Source organism: Lepisma saccharinum, chromosome 4, assembly GCF_977018435.1.
Source record: "Lepisma saccharinum chromosome 4, izLepSacc3.1, whole genome shotgun sequence".
NCBI classification, from domain to species: Eukaryota; Metazoa; Arthropoda; class Insecta; order Zygentoma; family Lepismatidae; genus Lepisma; species Lepisma saccharinum.
Genome location: NC_139232.1, coordinates 59,261,558 through 59,277,155, shown reverse-complemented (window position 1 = coordinate 59,277,155; position 15,598 = coordinate 59,261,558). Strand labels below are relative to the sequence as shown.

The 15,598-nt window shown below is 37.9% G+C and overlaps 1 protein-coding gene across 4 annotated transcripts in view; it reads right to left on the bottom strand.

Moving 5' to 3' along the window:
- Positions 1 to 3,774: 3,774 nt before the first annotated feature.
- Ip6k (Inositol hexakisphosphate kinase) overlaps positions 3,775 to 15,598 on the bottom strand; it is a 64,702-nt gene continuing 52,878 nt past the window's right edge. For all 4 annotated transcript variants that reach the window (XM_083120550.1, XM_083120551.1, XM_083120552.1 and 1 more), the window contains 4 exons: positions 12,217 to 12,293; positions 11,025 to 11,200; positions 8,660 to 8,865; positions 3,775 to 6,437 (listed from right to left, as the gene is read on the bottom strand). In XM_083120550.1, the coding sequence (XP_082976676.1) occupies positions 5,702 to 6,437; positions 8,660 to 8,865; positions 11,025 to 11,200; positions 12,217 to 12,293 (1,195 nt within the window). In that variant the 3' untranslated portion in view covers positions 3,775 to 5,701. The remainder of the gene's footprint in view (positions 6,438 to 8,659; positions 8,866 to 11,024; positions 11,201 to 12,216; positions 12,294 to 15,598) is intronic.

Sequence of the window (15,598 nt, the reverse complement as noted above, 5' to 3'; positions counted from 1 at the left end):
ATTTGATTCCATATCTTAGTGGAAGCAGTGCTTAAAGTGGGCTAAACATGGGTGGATGCTATTCCCAGTTGAGAAAATTTGTACATCATGCCTTAGGTAGAATAATTTGCAGTGGCGTAGCGTTATAGTACGCCCGTACGCCCGGCGTTCCCAGATTTAAAATTTCAAAAATGCTAAAATGCTGTGATTATAAAGTCAAACGTGACTAATTTCAAATATGTTTGACCTTCATGGCATTATAATAGCTATTTTTCGCGATCCGCTTGCAATGCTCCACTCTCAACACTCGTTCTAGCATCTCTTTTCAATGCCTTTCCTGGCCTGACGCCGAGCAGGTTCGGCGTACAGGACTCCTATATTCCTTGCTGCCTTTATGGAGGGAAAGCTTCCATTTCTACAGCACGCGCGTAAATGGGCTCTCTTACGCTGGCGTACGAGAGGTCTACCGTGATTGGTTCATGTGACCCTTCCTGCCTTCTGAAGCAGACGACAGCGGTAGCATTCCTACCCGGTTCTTCGCTCTCATGCAACTCGTGCTATGTGATGCTACAATATGCAATATTGACTGACGTAACTTTACCAATCTCAAATATACTGCTTCTTAATGGTCACTGCATTGTATGGTTTATCGCACGAACAGCGATGTGCATCAGAAACTAAAAGATCAACACAGTTTTTGTGAAGTAAGTTGGTGAAGTCCTCGTGGTAGAAATTCAGCGTGTTGCTGCTCTACCACTTAACCCGCAAAACTATTAATTTTTTTATTGTATTTTTTCGTTATTATCTAACTGCTTAATATTGTGTCAATGGAAATGTTTAGCATTCATTTGAAAACTCTTAACATCGAATGGTCTCTGGACAAAATTATTTTAAAATGTTTATCAGCATTCTCAAGATGTAATAAACAGTGGTCTGAATTACTAATCGGCACTGTTACGTCAGTAGAGTGTACGATATTTGGATCATCCACTCTGCTTTGCACAGTGCGCCAAGACGACAGAGGTCCCTGGTTCAAATCCCAGCGTGAGCACGGGTGTTCTTTGTCAGTGTCCCTTCATCAATATCGTCACTCATATTCATATTCGCAATTAACCAAAAGTGGTAGAAAAGCGAAGTAAAATAAACCAAATCAATGAGTAGTTGGATCAACCACAACAATGACGTCTGCTGTTGTTCAAAGGCGCTTGTGATTCAGGTAGGTTTTCTAATGACTTGCGTCATGCAGAAAGGTATAAAACACCAGAGTTCAAAACATTTGTGGCATAGTGAGGCATCTAATTGTCTAGCTAAAACATGCATGGATGATGTTTTATTGAAAACCCAGCTGACTTCAGGCAAATAAACAATACCTTTTGCGACTAATACCATAAGTAAGTTATTAAGCAAGAAAGGGTCGACCCTTCCTTCGGACTTGGCGTTCCCACCCGAAATGTCCATGCTACGCCACTGATAATTTGCCTGCTTCGTTGTCTCCCATGTTAAACCCCAAACTCGACCAAGCAACCTTACAGTTGGGAATGTCCACTTTGAGCACTGGATGTAAGTATTTGTGTGCCAAAGTGATTGACTTTCTGTCTCACAAATAGTAAATACCAGTTCTGGCACAAGTAAGTAATGCATTTGTGCAGGGCTTTTGGGGGATGGAGGGTCAACAGAACTCGTTGCAAGTCAAATTACTGTGCTAACACAGAGACTGTGCAAAGTCATTTATTAGCATTACTACTAAATGCTGTGGTATATTCATCTACAATCTTCATGTTTGTACATATTTATATTTCACTGTATATGTGATACAGTTTATAGTTAAAATCATCTGTTAGCGATTGGTTGATTATAATATCGTGGATACAATAAGAAAAATTCAGAAATTTAATTTACTAGTATGTTAACCTTGTATGTATGAAAAATATTGCCAATATTAAATACAGAAAATCTTGGTACTCACTTTTCTGTGAAACTGTTCTTCATTGTTCTATTAATGTTAGTGACCACTTGTTGGAACTAAATTCTTTCAATGACTGATCTGATAAGCTACATCAAAGGAGTGGACAACCAAATGTCAAAGTAGCTGACAAACTGAACAAACAAAAAGGTTACATCCTCTTCCCCCTTGACAATCTTGGTGTGTATGATGCAGTGTGTGAGTGCTAGGCACATTATGTCAGCACATCCATCAGATCAATCAATGAAAGAATCCAGCAGCACCTAACGGACGCAAGAAAATCCAACCCACCACCAGACTGTCTAAGTACAGTAAACCCTCGTTAACACAAACTCGCTTAAGACTAACACTCTGTTAACATGAACAAAATGTTGGTCCCGGCAGGGATGTATTATATCTTATAGAAAGTTTTATCGGTTAACCTGAATTTCGGTTACCACAAATTACGAACTGTTTTTTAAGTCCGTTGCGTCATTAGATCTCATTTAACATGAACTTTCAAAGTTTTTCATATTTTTTTCTGTTGTTCTGTCCTTCCTCTGCTAGGTATGTAAGAAATTGCTCAACAATCTCTATCATCTTGTCAACAATCAAATTATACAGTATTGCAATCAACAGATTCAGATCAACAATGTGTTCAAATGTGCTTTTCTATTCTTTAAAACATAGCCAGTACGAGTAACATCAAGATTAAAACTTTGGTGCAATTGCTAGACAATCGCAATCATCGCGTCAACAATGAGCTTATAAGTATTTAACCAACAAATTCAATTGTGTGTTCACATGTGTTTTTCTATTCTTTAAAACGTAATCAGTACGAGTTTGATCCGAATTGACCGCTAGTTTTACGGAAACTATGGGTACAGTTGGCTGTGAAGTTACCAGGCATTTGCGTTCCCATCTGCGACAGCGTAATATACAGGAATTTTTCACCAGAAAATGATCTGAGAGTACTTTTTTTAAAAGTTAATTACTGTAGTATTGTAGTAGTGTTTTCTATGATGACATACATAATACATATTGTAAATGGTTAATGTGTAGAAAGAAAATTGCAACAATAATATTTGAGTCCCCCGGTTAGCACAAATTTTTTTAACACGAACTCTTGAGTTTTCGGTCCCTTGGTATTAGTCTTAACAAGGGTTTACTGTATATCAAACACAATAGCATAAAATTCAAAAAGTATGTATATGTCAAACACAGCGCACACACACGGATACTAAAATCAAACACATGCCATCATGCACTTCCCCCACAAACTAAACATAGATAGCAGACAAGCACATCATACATGGATTCCCCTATTACAGCAGTTAACACCAGAGAATGGCAGATAAGACGAATGCAGGCAGATAGACGATAACAGCACACCTATACTCTGTCTCTGTTATCTCTGGACCAACAAAATGAAAACAAGTCTCTGTACAAGTAGTGACACGAGACTGCTCCACCAATGAGCATGCGAGTGTGAATGGGATTGAGTGGAGGGGAAAAGAGACTGCACTTACCAGCCTTTGCAGCACTGTGTAATGCATCACTCTGTCTACTCGACCACCCCCCTGCCTCCCTCTTCTCTGACCATATGCGCAGCCTTGCTCCAGAGTTAGCCAGGATAAGCAACTAAAAACAACAGAAGCATGCAAGCGACATTGCCGCACGTTCCAATGAGGATGATAGCAGTGGCCACCAAAATTAATAGAGCAATGAAAATCAGCTTCGCAGAAAAGTGAGTACCAATGCTTTCTGTATTTATTTACTACCGCATTGTCAATATTGATGTCTTCACTTGGGTATCAACTTCATTAAATAAAAAACTAACTTCTTTTATTTTCTCATCTGCTCCATTCATATATATATATTTTTTCCAAATAGGAAATACATCAAACATGGGAAACCCCATCTTCTATTTTTAGTTTTTCAGCCTCTACTTGGCCACTTTAAAATATACATTGTTTTAATAATTATTTTGCATATATAAAAATCATCCTTGAACCAGCTAACAAAATATCCAAAATCATTACATATTATTTGACAAAATTTTTAAATTTGAATCCTGTAATTTTAAAAAAAAATTAAAGCATTTTGCATTATAAAAAATATCTTAATTTAGATCAAGATGAACAATAAAAAGGTTACAAATTAATAATTTAACTAATACATTGATCCAAATTTGTGGATTAAAAATAGCAAATATTACACCACCTCATCATTGGTTTCCACTTAATATTGAAATTACAGAATGAGAAATAAATACCATTTTCTTTTTAAAAAATATTAAACAAAATACTTTGTGGGAGATACATTACAAGTAACAAAATTTACCTTATTTTTACAATTAAAAGAGGAAATTGCTGCATGTTCTTGACAAAGTTCCTATGCAAACCCTAAATTGCTTTCTGACAGAGGAATATTATGGTAAAATATGAAGGAAAGATTTATGTAACATGTGATGAATATGTATAAAATTGTGAATACATGGAAAAAACTGTTAATAGTGATGAAAAACACAGACTGAGCTTAGTTGCAAATTTCAGGATTCTTTTTCTAAAGCTAATTGAAGAAAATTCTTCAATCTCGACATTTTCACTCAACATACACACAATAAAACTATTTGTCATACAAATCCTATCACTCTCTCTCATTCATTTTGTAAAGAAAAGTGTGATGGAAGAGTCATGTGAATTATTTTAAGAAGTGGCATGCCTCATATTGGAGGAGGAGGGTTTTCATAGCATGGCATGTATATAATAAAATATGATTTATTTCTGTCAAAGTGACTAAATGTAATTTTCCCAAAATGTTTTAACCACAATCACTTGTGGTTAAAATATATTCTCCTAATAGATTTGAGTAAAATGTACCACAGTAAGTGCATCAAGCTAAAATTTTGGCTACACCAGTTAAATGCATATATTATTAGCAATCTGGTAACTAATATGTGTATACCTAATTATATGTATATAAATAGGACCGACCATCTAACAAAGCATTTGTATTGTGCGCTGTAGTCATGACTGCATAAATAATTATTGGCAGTCAGAAAATCCCAAATGATTTTTTTTTTTTAAAAAATTGTTACTTATTTAGAAAATAGTAAACATATCTATATGACAAATTGAAACTCTAGTATGTTATATGCATATCCACCAATATGAGCAATAAAAAATATAATAAAAAGAACCTCTGACAATTACAAGTACAGCAAGTAATATGTTTACAGTAGGGGAAACTGAATTCTTTACAAAGTAAATAAAAATATGATACATTCATACAACATTAAATGAGTGGTCCCTTTCAAGGGAATATACATATATACCAAAATACATCACTAATAACTTGTACTTTTAAGTTCTTATAACCGTGCGTAAGCATCAAAGTTATTGTCAATATCTTACAATGCAGCTCTGATTACTTCAAAATTACCTTCAACAATACTGTCTGGTTACTCTAGAATGAATTTTGATATTTACTATGAGCAGGGAACTGTCAAAACAAAACAGCTTTGTTTTAATGAGCAATATCTGAGAATGCAGCACAGCCTAAGTTTTGTTCGAACAAAACAAATTGTGCATGTAAGAAGTTACTCTTTGTACTTTCTTGTTTATTACATCACGGGTCTCAGAAAGCCAAAATATTGAATGCGGTAACACGAATATGTATTGCTTGAAGGAACTGTTGCATAAGAGAGATCTGTTTAATGAAAAATATGTTTGTGCTTTCTAGATTGTATATTGTGAACACAAGAAATAAAAAGTAGCATTATCCTTCTGTCAGTACTTCTGAAAGTAATCGTTTTAGGCTGTCTAACCCTGTTAGAAACCCACAATCAGGTCCATGATGAACTAATGAATCACCCTCGAATCCACTGAATGTAGTGTGGGCAAAGTCAATGATACGGACATCAACTTTTGCTGGACCACTCAGAGATCTCTTCTTGGTGCCTGATGCTTCATCCATGCTATCTCGCTGTACCTTCTCCGACCAGCTTCGTTTAGGAACTGTTTTTGTATGCAACTGAGCTCCTATCTCGGTGCTTCTTGCACACAAACCTATGTCTATGTCCGATGAAGCTTCTTCTGATGATTCTGTCAGCTGCGAAGAGTCGCTATAGTTCAGCCAACTGTCCACGGACATTGGGCTAGCACTGTAATGTCCTGAACTAACATTTGTAGGTCTCAGTGCAACATTACTACCACTGGAACTGTCCACAAAACAAGTGTCTTCGGAGAAGTATGAGAATGTATTTGTTTTTTGCTCATGGCTATTTTCATCATGGCTTTGCGATAGAAAATCTGATGAATTGCTTGCATCCATTTCATGATCATACAGCGAATTGTCCATGAACGAGTCCCTTGTTCCTTCATCACTAAGTTCTGATTCACCAAGGTTAGAGTTCTGGAAGGAATTATTTAAACCACTTTCATCATCATCCAATCTTAATGGAAGGTACTGCTGTTCATCCAACTCGGAACCTTCATATACAATCAAGAGAGAGCTGAAAAAAAAATGTATATGTAAGCATTCCCACAATGAAATTAACTTACAATTTGTAAACTGTTACACAAAGTTTCTTTTATTTGTAAAAGTTACGAACTTCTTCAAGTGAGAACATGTAGCTAATGTTGTTACACGTGTATGCGATTTTGTGTGTTAATACAGTGTGGTTACTTAAAAATGTTTTCCATTTACTGGAAACTACTATTGTAAGGGAAATTGTTTTTGGCTTACACTGTAGGACCATGCACAAAATACGGCAATCTTTATGGTAAGGTCCATTGCATGTTCACTATGTTTTCTTTATACTGTAGGACAGTAGTTTTGTTTTGTTGATTTTCTTTAATAATGCATGTTTTTGTTAATTCAATTTTGGATAATTCGATTTTTTCATGTCCCCTTGGAGTTCAAATTACAAAGAGTCCACTATACATATTAAATGCAAGTTTTAAAATGAAATTGAAATGTATAGTAGAATATACAGTGCCTTCAAGAGGGTATGATGGTGCCACTAAAATATGGCATGTATAGTGGCTAGAAGCACACTGCTTGCCAGTGGAATAGGATAGACATATCGCTCAACTCAAGTGCATAGCACAGCTGGTAGTTTTCCAACTCAAGGTTTCATCAAGTACCTCTTCAGCACTGCAACATAGCTAACTCTGATTAATGATACATCTAAGTTCACAGACAGTAAACAACAAGAGCATCTCTTTCTATTCATTGCCTCAAAGTATCTCAAATTCAAATTGTCACTGTTGACCAATAACATGTTACAGAGAACAGATCCCGTGCCTTTGGAATGTGGCACCTCTCTGTCTGCCTACCTGCTGAGAATGCCCTCTTTGCTTTGATACAGAAGGATGTGTCATTGTAGTGAGACTTTTCCTAGAAAACGTGCCTATAAATGAACATCGTAGGAACATCTCTGCCACAAGCGGCAACACTATTTATTATGTCTTCCTCGTTATATCTTGGTAAACTGAACTGGAGAGTCTGAAATGCCAGGTGTAAACTCTGCATTATAATACAATGCCAAGAAATATGTTTTGATTCATAACTTCGGAACTAAGAAAGAGAACATCCTCAAATACTTTGTAACAATCACGAGAAACTGTATTTTACTTTTTATCCTAACCATATTTTAGATTTGATTGATATTTACCGTGTTATGAGATAAAATACAATTTCAAGAGCATGAAAAATAAAATATTTGAAAGTTTTTTTTGTTTCTATATTCAAGGAATAACAAGAAAACTTAGTCTGATGATCATTTTATCTTCCTTGGAGCTTTCTCTTTCTAAGGGCCTCACTTTTGCAAATCTGTGTAGCATAGTAATCTTTCTATCATGAGAAATAATAAGATCAGTGTATTTAGCATGCCACCATTTTGAATCCAATATGGCAGTCACCGTCCCAGGTTGCGAAGTTGGCAACATCATTTTTTTTGACTCTGCATGATGACCTCTTTCAGAAAAGTAAGTGTTGTCGCTTGTGTCAGTGACGTTCCCACGAGGTGACAAGTTTTGGCCAGTTTGTCATCCTAATATAATGTTGAAGAAGGATTTACAGTATATTCACTTATTTAGTTTGCTAAGGTGATAAATGTCATTAGTACGTAAGTGTTGTTAATGTTCTTATAATGTTGCAACTTATGGACACTTCCGAAAAAAGGATTTTTATGTAAGATTCTTATGTGAAAACAAACTCTTGCAGAAGAGTACGGAGGCAATTTTTATGGGAATTGCCTAGTGTTCCTGCTTCACACAGAAATACTGTGGGGCCTCCCCCATGGCGCAGTGGTAGCGTCATTGCCTTGTAATCAAGGGGTCCCGGGTTCGATACCCGGTGGAGGCACAAGTGGTTCGGATCCCACTTTAAACTGTAGGTCCAGTCCCGATTAGCCTTACTGTGCACAAAGTGGACTTAAAACAGCAACTCAAACCAAACCAAGAAATACTGTGCATCATCTTGTTAATAAATTTTGGAAAATTGAATATATTCTCAATAAGAAGCCAGAAATAAATCGTCCATTTGCTTACAAAGGAGAAACTTGATGAAACCTCGATTCCCATGGACATCCACTGGAAATCCATAATATCCATGGTTCTGATCTGAGCATTGTGAATATCCTTTCGAGATTTGCGGGTGTCAGAATTTGTTCCAGAGGTACTTGTAAAGCTTTAATTTCAATTTTTGGTCAACTGTGACCACAATACTCACCTAGAATAGAATCTGAAGCTGCTTTGCCTTTCAATCACTCTTCGAAGAGCTTCCAGCTTTTCTACGACCTGCCTAATAACTTGATGCCTCAGCTCATAACCGTCATGGAAGAACTTGCATAAAGCATTTTTGAAACCTTCTTCATTTAGTTCACGTCCCCAGTATTTGTCTTTCTTTACATAGTGATCTGAATCTCCTCTGTATACCTACAGAAAAAGAGAGAGTAAAAAATCATTATTGTTAGTGCACATTAAATTCTCTACACAGAATTATTGTGTATTATTACAATTACTCCTGCATAAGTGAAATTTTCATTGCAGAAATCTGCATTTGAAAATTTGCAGCACATCATCAGAATCAATTTATTTACAAATTCTGTAGAAGTAGTGACCTCACAAATATTTACAACATTCTTTTTGAGAATCTCTAAGCAATAAAAGAAGAAAAAGGTAAAGTGTTCCCCTGTGCATGACACCACGCCATGAAGGCGTATAGGGGGTGTGGGGGTAATGCCCCACACTTTCTTGATCCGGTCGTGAGTGGGGGTGATGTGATCAGCATCATGCCCCTGACCGCCTTTACCCCCCAGGGTTTCCCCCAGGTATCCATGTTATTCGACGCTGGGTAATATTAAATTAAATTTGATTTTGAAAAATGGTTTGCCTGACATGCTATGTTCTTTCTTCATCATTATTCTCTTCAATGAACAGCTGTTTTTCATGGTGAAGTGGTTAGCGCAGCATGCTATGATACCAGAGGTATCGGGTTCGAATGCGGACCTGGGCATGGGTTCTCTTTGTGTCCCTTCATCAATTTCATCATATCATCACTCATTCTCATCTTTGCGATTAGCCAAAAGTATCAGGAAAGTGAAGTAAAATAAATACAATCGATCAAACTTCAACAGGCACAGAATGCACAGGCAAACACTAGCTAATTATCCAATATATAATAGGTGCAGTTCTGTAAAAGTATTTCATATATGTATGTATATAGTGTGGTATTTCCAGGGTGATTACAGTTAACTTTGTTCAAAGCACAGGAATATTACATACACACACCACCACCATCCATCCCCAAGTTAAATATTTTGCAGTCACAGAGGGGGAATTTCTCCTCATTTCAATATTAAAAAAACACCCAGGACATATGTATTGTGTAGGGCCTCCCCAATAGCGGAGTGATAATATCATCACCTTGTAATCAAGGGGTCCTGGTTTTCATACCCAGTTAAGGGACATTGCATAGCGGTTCGGATCTCACTTTAAACTGTAGTATGTCCAGTTCAGATCAACCTATTTGTGTGTAAAGTGGACTTAAAACAACAACAAATCAATGTGTACAGTACCCCCCCCCCCCCCCGACTTACGTAATATGCAACTTATGTAAATTTGCAGTTATGTAATAACTGTACGTAGCTGTCACAAGACATTTTTCTTATTTGAAAAATGTGATTTCAAATTGTTTTTATATTGTTTTATATATGTTTCATACTTTTATAGTTTATATCTGAGTAAATACTGCTGCATGATGTTTCATTTATAAAATAATACTGTGTAAATAATATACATATATCATACGTATATGTTTTTGATATGCGAATTTATATTACAATATTTTTGATACGTGATTCCAAATATGGCCTCCATCACGTAAGGATTTTCCACAAAAAATTCATATTCTGGCTCCCTTGTTTCCCGGATCTTACGCCGTGCGATTTTTCTATAGGGGTTTATTAAAGACAGGGTTTATGCACAACCAATGCCAACTTCCATCCAGCAACTTCGTGATCGGATAATGCATGCAGTGTAGAAAATTACAGTGGACATGTTACACCGTGTCTGGAACGAGTTTGATTACCTCATTGATGTATGTCATGTGACCAGGAGAGCCCACATTCAAGGAATGTAATTTTAACTCTCATATCCAAAACTGGGACAGTTTCCGCCTCTAACAGTGTTTGCTGCAACCACGTAAGTTGAAAAATAAAATTTTTATTGACATTTATAATCGCACCATTCATTTGTGTATACCCTGTATATATACATACATAAATATTGCAGTTTATTACGAAGTTACACTTAAGAAATTTACAAATTCGACATACGTAAAATTCAAGTCACATAAAGGTTTACTGAACGAATTCCTTACATAACTCGGGGGGGGGGGGGGTGTTACTTTATTGTATATCTTACACTGAACCTAGCACACACACTTCTTCAAAAATATCTTGTAATGTAACTATGTCAAAGAAAAGCTCAACTGCTTTAAATTGAATATAAGTTGCCTTATGTGCATTAAAAAGATTAAATTTCATAGTGAAGAAATTTGGTTTCATGTTAGGTTAAAAATATTGTCTATTTACCTGCATTCCACACAATCTAACCCCCAAGGATGCCGAGGTACTGGCTGCACATTTTGCAATCTGTTTGCTCTTCTTTTCTGCTGAAGCATCATCACCATGTTGCCTTGTTCCCATTTTAAGATCCAAAATGCATGGACGTGTGTACTGAGAAGTTATATTCTCCAACAGAATAAAGTCTGAAATCTAGTTAAGGAAAATCCAGATTTCTGTCCATGTAAAAACAGAAAAACCTTCACAATACAAAGTATACTCCCTTTCAATTGGTAATTGTTATGATCACTACGTAAAATATTTGTTTATGTGGGAGCTTAAACATGCAATTTGTGTCAATGTCTGAGTCAAACCCAGGTACTGTTACAAAGTGATAAACCAGTAATGAATTTTCATGAGAGATAAGATGGGACAATGTGTGTCTAAAACATTTTACATGTATTTTTTTTTTCAAACAAAATTACAAAAGTTTTAACATGTCCAATTCCAACACATGCAACTATTAGAAGTACAACTTGCAACACTGACATTGCTTCACTACAGGGAAAGCAAGTCAAATGTTGTCTAGTAACCCAACCCCAAGAACAGCTGACGTATGTGGCAGTTCGTTGTCATGCAAAACCACTCCAGAGGGCAACAGGTCGGGCTGTTTGGCCTTGATTGCTGCCTGCAAATGGTGGAGGGTACTGCAGTGACAAGAAGCGTTGATCGTTTGACCATGGTCCAGAAACTCAAGGAGAAGAGGTCCTTCATGATCGAAAAAACATGTCAGCAGCATTTTGCCACTACTCTGCATCATTTTGGACTTCTTCGGCAGTGGAGAGCTGCCCGACTGGCTGCCTGCCTGCTCGTTCACCTTCTCGAATGATACTGCTGCCCGACCGCCTACTCATATCACGTGCTCACGCATGACTATCTATGGCGAGTCCATTATGCAGTAGGGGTTTCCTTTCTTACCTCCCGCTCTATCTCTACGCAGGGTTATCGCCACACACATACATAAATATAACCCAATACATCCACTGTTCTGTTTTCATTTGATCCATCCTAATATAAATATTTCTAATACTGATTCTTGCATAAGATGCATTTTCTGCTTTTTACATCCTCTCAATGCATAAATAAATAAAAAATATGCATACACATACTACAACTATAAATTAAGAGTAGATAAAGTATTACATGTACTTCAAAAGGATACATTCTTTGTTAGCATTGTCAGTATGAGATGCCACCTCCTTTCTGCAATTCACAATACTGTCATCTTGGAACTTCACCCTGAAATTAACATTGACAACATTATGATCTTGGATGCTTTAGCTGAAATGGACATAAAGTAACATTTACATGCAGTGAACAACTCAATATAAAGTTGTTTGTAAATATTGTAATCTTTGTAAATACCAGATCCACCTTTTGCAGACTACCTACATTTGCTTTTTAAAAGAACCCATGACCATGTTTCATGTACATGCTACCCAAAGCAGCAGGTTGTGTATTCTCATGGCCTTTTTCTTCTACTGCAATAGCAGATTTTGACTAATTATGATGTGTATCACAGATTTTATTCATTGCAATACTTTTTGTCGTAATTCGGAGTTTTGATTGGAACTCTTCAATGTTTCCACCTGTTTCAACTCAGTCATCAGGGTTGATACTGGAGACATCTACCACAGCTTTCGAAGGTTCTTACTATCTCACCAGGACCAAGAGTCCAACAGTTCCAAGTTATTGGGGAGAATTGGGTCCCCAACATCTGGCCATAACAATGCTTTGTATGAAAACAGTAGAATGCTGAGCCATGTATACTAGCATCAAGATTTCTGAAACCTCAGAAAATATGTAAACTACAGAATTTTTCATGAGAAACTAGTGACACCAGCACCATTTCTCCCATGCCAGGGTTTCAAATATGGTGGTGGATCTATAGATGATAGAAGCAGAGACTGTGCATCTCCATGCTGCCTGCTGCTGTCCAATAAGATTTTATTGGGGTTCTTGTGCTGCTTCATCATCACCGTTGCCCAAGTAGTGCTCCACAGATGGACGTTTGTTGCTACATTATCAACAGGGAAGAGAGGTGATCAGGAGTTGACATCCTGTACAACCCACACTCCTATCAGTGAACTGAAGTACAAGGTTGAACAGGGAAGACACATAAGCCAGCCAATGTGAGCCCTTGTTCCACGATGCAAGAAGGGTACAGGTATTCAACCACGTTAACTTCCTCCGATTGCTGCATATAAACAGAGTGTGGATTGGACAGGTGCCTGAAATTAAATGCAGGCACAGGAAGAGCTTGGTGTTGTTATCCTGTTTATATATTTCTTCAGCATGGGAACTCCTTGTGACTGAGCATGTGGATTGGGGAAAACAAATTTCAGGAAGACAGTAGAAATCAATTTTAAGAACTGTGTAAACAACTTTGAACTCTCTTTGCCAATTTATATATAGGGTGTCCATAAGACTCACCCCACCCTGGGTATTGTGAGAACGGATGTAAATAGGAAGAAATGGTGAAACATTCATTCCATGATGTTCACGGGGAAACGTTTTGAGGCCAACCATTCCCCACCCAGGCCCCCCACAAGGAGGTAGGCTGGGGTCGACTCAATTTTTTCAAATAGCAAGGGGGTTGAAGAATATGTCATTTGAAAGGTCGTATCATAACAATAATACAGCAAATCCAGGGACTCTATGTACGTGTATTTCCAATTGACAATGGCATGAAATCAAATGGGGAACATGACCAGCATTGGACAGGACTCCAACACCTACAGTAGTAATCCTAGACAACAGTGGGAGTTGGAAAAATGTTCCTACATTGTAGCATGATTCAGAAATATCTTAGCAGTGTCTACAAATACGTACCCCCCCCCCCCCCCAAGAGATGGCAAGTGTCCGTACACAAAACTGCATATCATCGCACCCCCTGAGATTGCTACCAGGACGACATGGACCGACATGCACAATCGCAACTCAAGGCAAATGGTGAAGGAGGCATGTAGTAACATGTACAATGTCAACTGAAGGCAAATTGAGGGGGTTACAAGATTTTACAACACGTACACCACTAAGAGTCAAAGTGAGCTTACCTACTATTTACAGAAGATGTTCGAAATGAGCCCCATTTACTTCTTGCCAGTAGAACAGACTAGTATGAAATGCACGTCACACTTTGCTAAACATGTCTGCTGAAATGTCTCTACAGGCTGTTATTATTCTTTGTTGCAGATCAGCAAGACTACTAGGTTCTGTTTTGTACACAACATATTTAAGGTGTCCCGAAAGGAAAAAATCGTTCGGAGACCAATCAGGCGATCTCGCAGGCCATTCAATGGTACCACGATGGCCTATCCACCTATTGGGATAATGTTCATTCAGTACTCACTGTAGTGTTCAGGACATCCATCTTGCTGAAAAACGATATTGTCTGCATCAAATTCATCCACACTGTTGACATCGACTGAGTTTTTTACAAGGTCCGCTACCAAGGGATCCACTGGGTCACGTAGAATTTGCAGGTACAGATTACCGTTTAAATTGCCATTAACAAATAGGGGTCCAATTATGTGGTTTCCTAAAATATCTACCCACACATTAACCTTCTCAGGTCTTTGCATATGGCCTTCCCTTACAACATGGGGAATAATGTATTTGTAGACACTGCTAGGATATATCCGAATCATACTACAGTGTAGGAACATTTTCCAACTCCCACTGTTGTCTAGGATTACTACTGTAGGTGTTGGAGTCCTGTCCAATGCTGGTCATGTTCCCCATTTGATTTCACTTCACGCCATTGTCAATTGGAGCTACGTAGAGACCCCGGATTAGCTGTATTATTGTTGTTATGATAAGACCTTCTAATGACATATTCTTCGACTCCCCTTGCTATTTGAAAAAATTGAGTCGACCCCAGCCTACCCCCTTGTGGGGGGCCTGGGTAGGGAATGGTTGGCCTCAAAACGTTTCTCCCTGAACATCATGGAATACGTGTTTTGCCATTTCTTCCTATTTACAGCACTTCTCACAATACCCAGGGAGGGGTGAGACTTTATGGAGACCCTGTATAACAGTAAAAACCAACTTTAACTCAAGCACACTGACCCAATCAAGGCAGTGACAATAACAAAATTCCTCTGACTAGACAGAATCCAGCTTGCAACTACCGGGTCGCTCTTCCTGATCGAAAGAGGGAAGTAGCCACACCGTAGCTTGCAAGCTCATCAGAAAATACGGCACGTGGCGAGTCGGATGAGTACTCCAAACTTTTGGAAAACGTCAGGATTGTTCAAACTTTATCGTGGTCGTGCGGTTGACATGCACCACCGTTGAGGTGATAACAGCCTATGCCTGCTACCTGGGGTAACGGTCTCACTTGTGCCGGCATTGTCACCAGAGTCAGAGATGCGAGAAAGATCACTGCCCAATTAGGTAAGTGTGCTTTGCTCGTCTGCCTTCCTTGGCTCTTCACCGAGTCAAGGAGGGATATCCAGAATCTGTAAAACCCAATTGAACATAGTTTTATTGCTACATCCCTCATACCTCATAGAAACCTTGTCACATTACTAATATATATA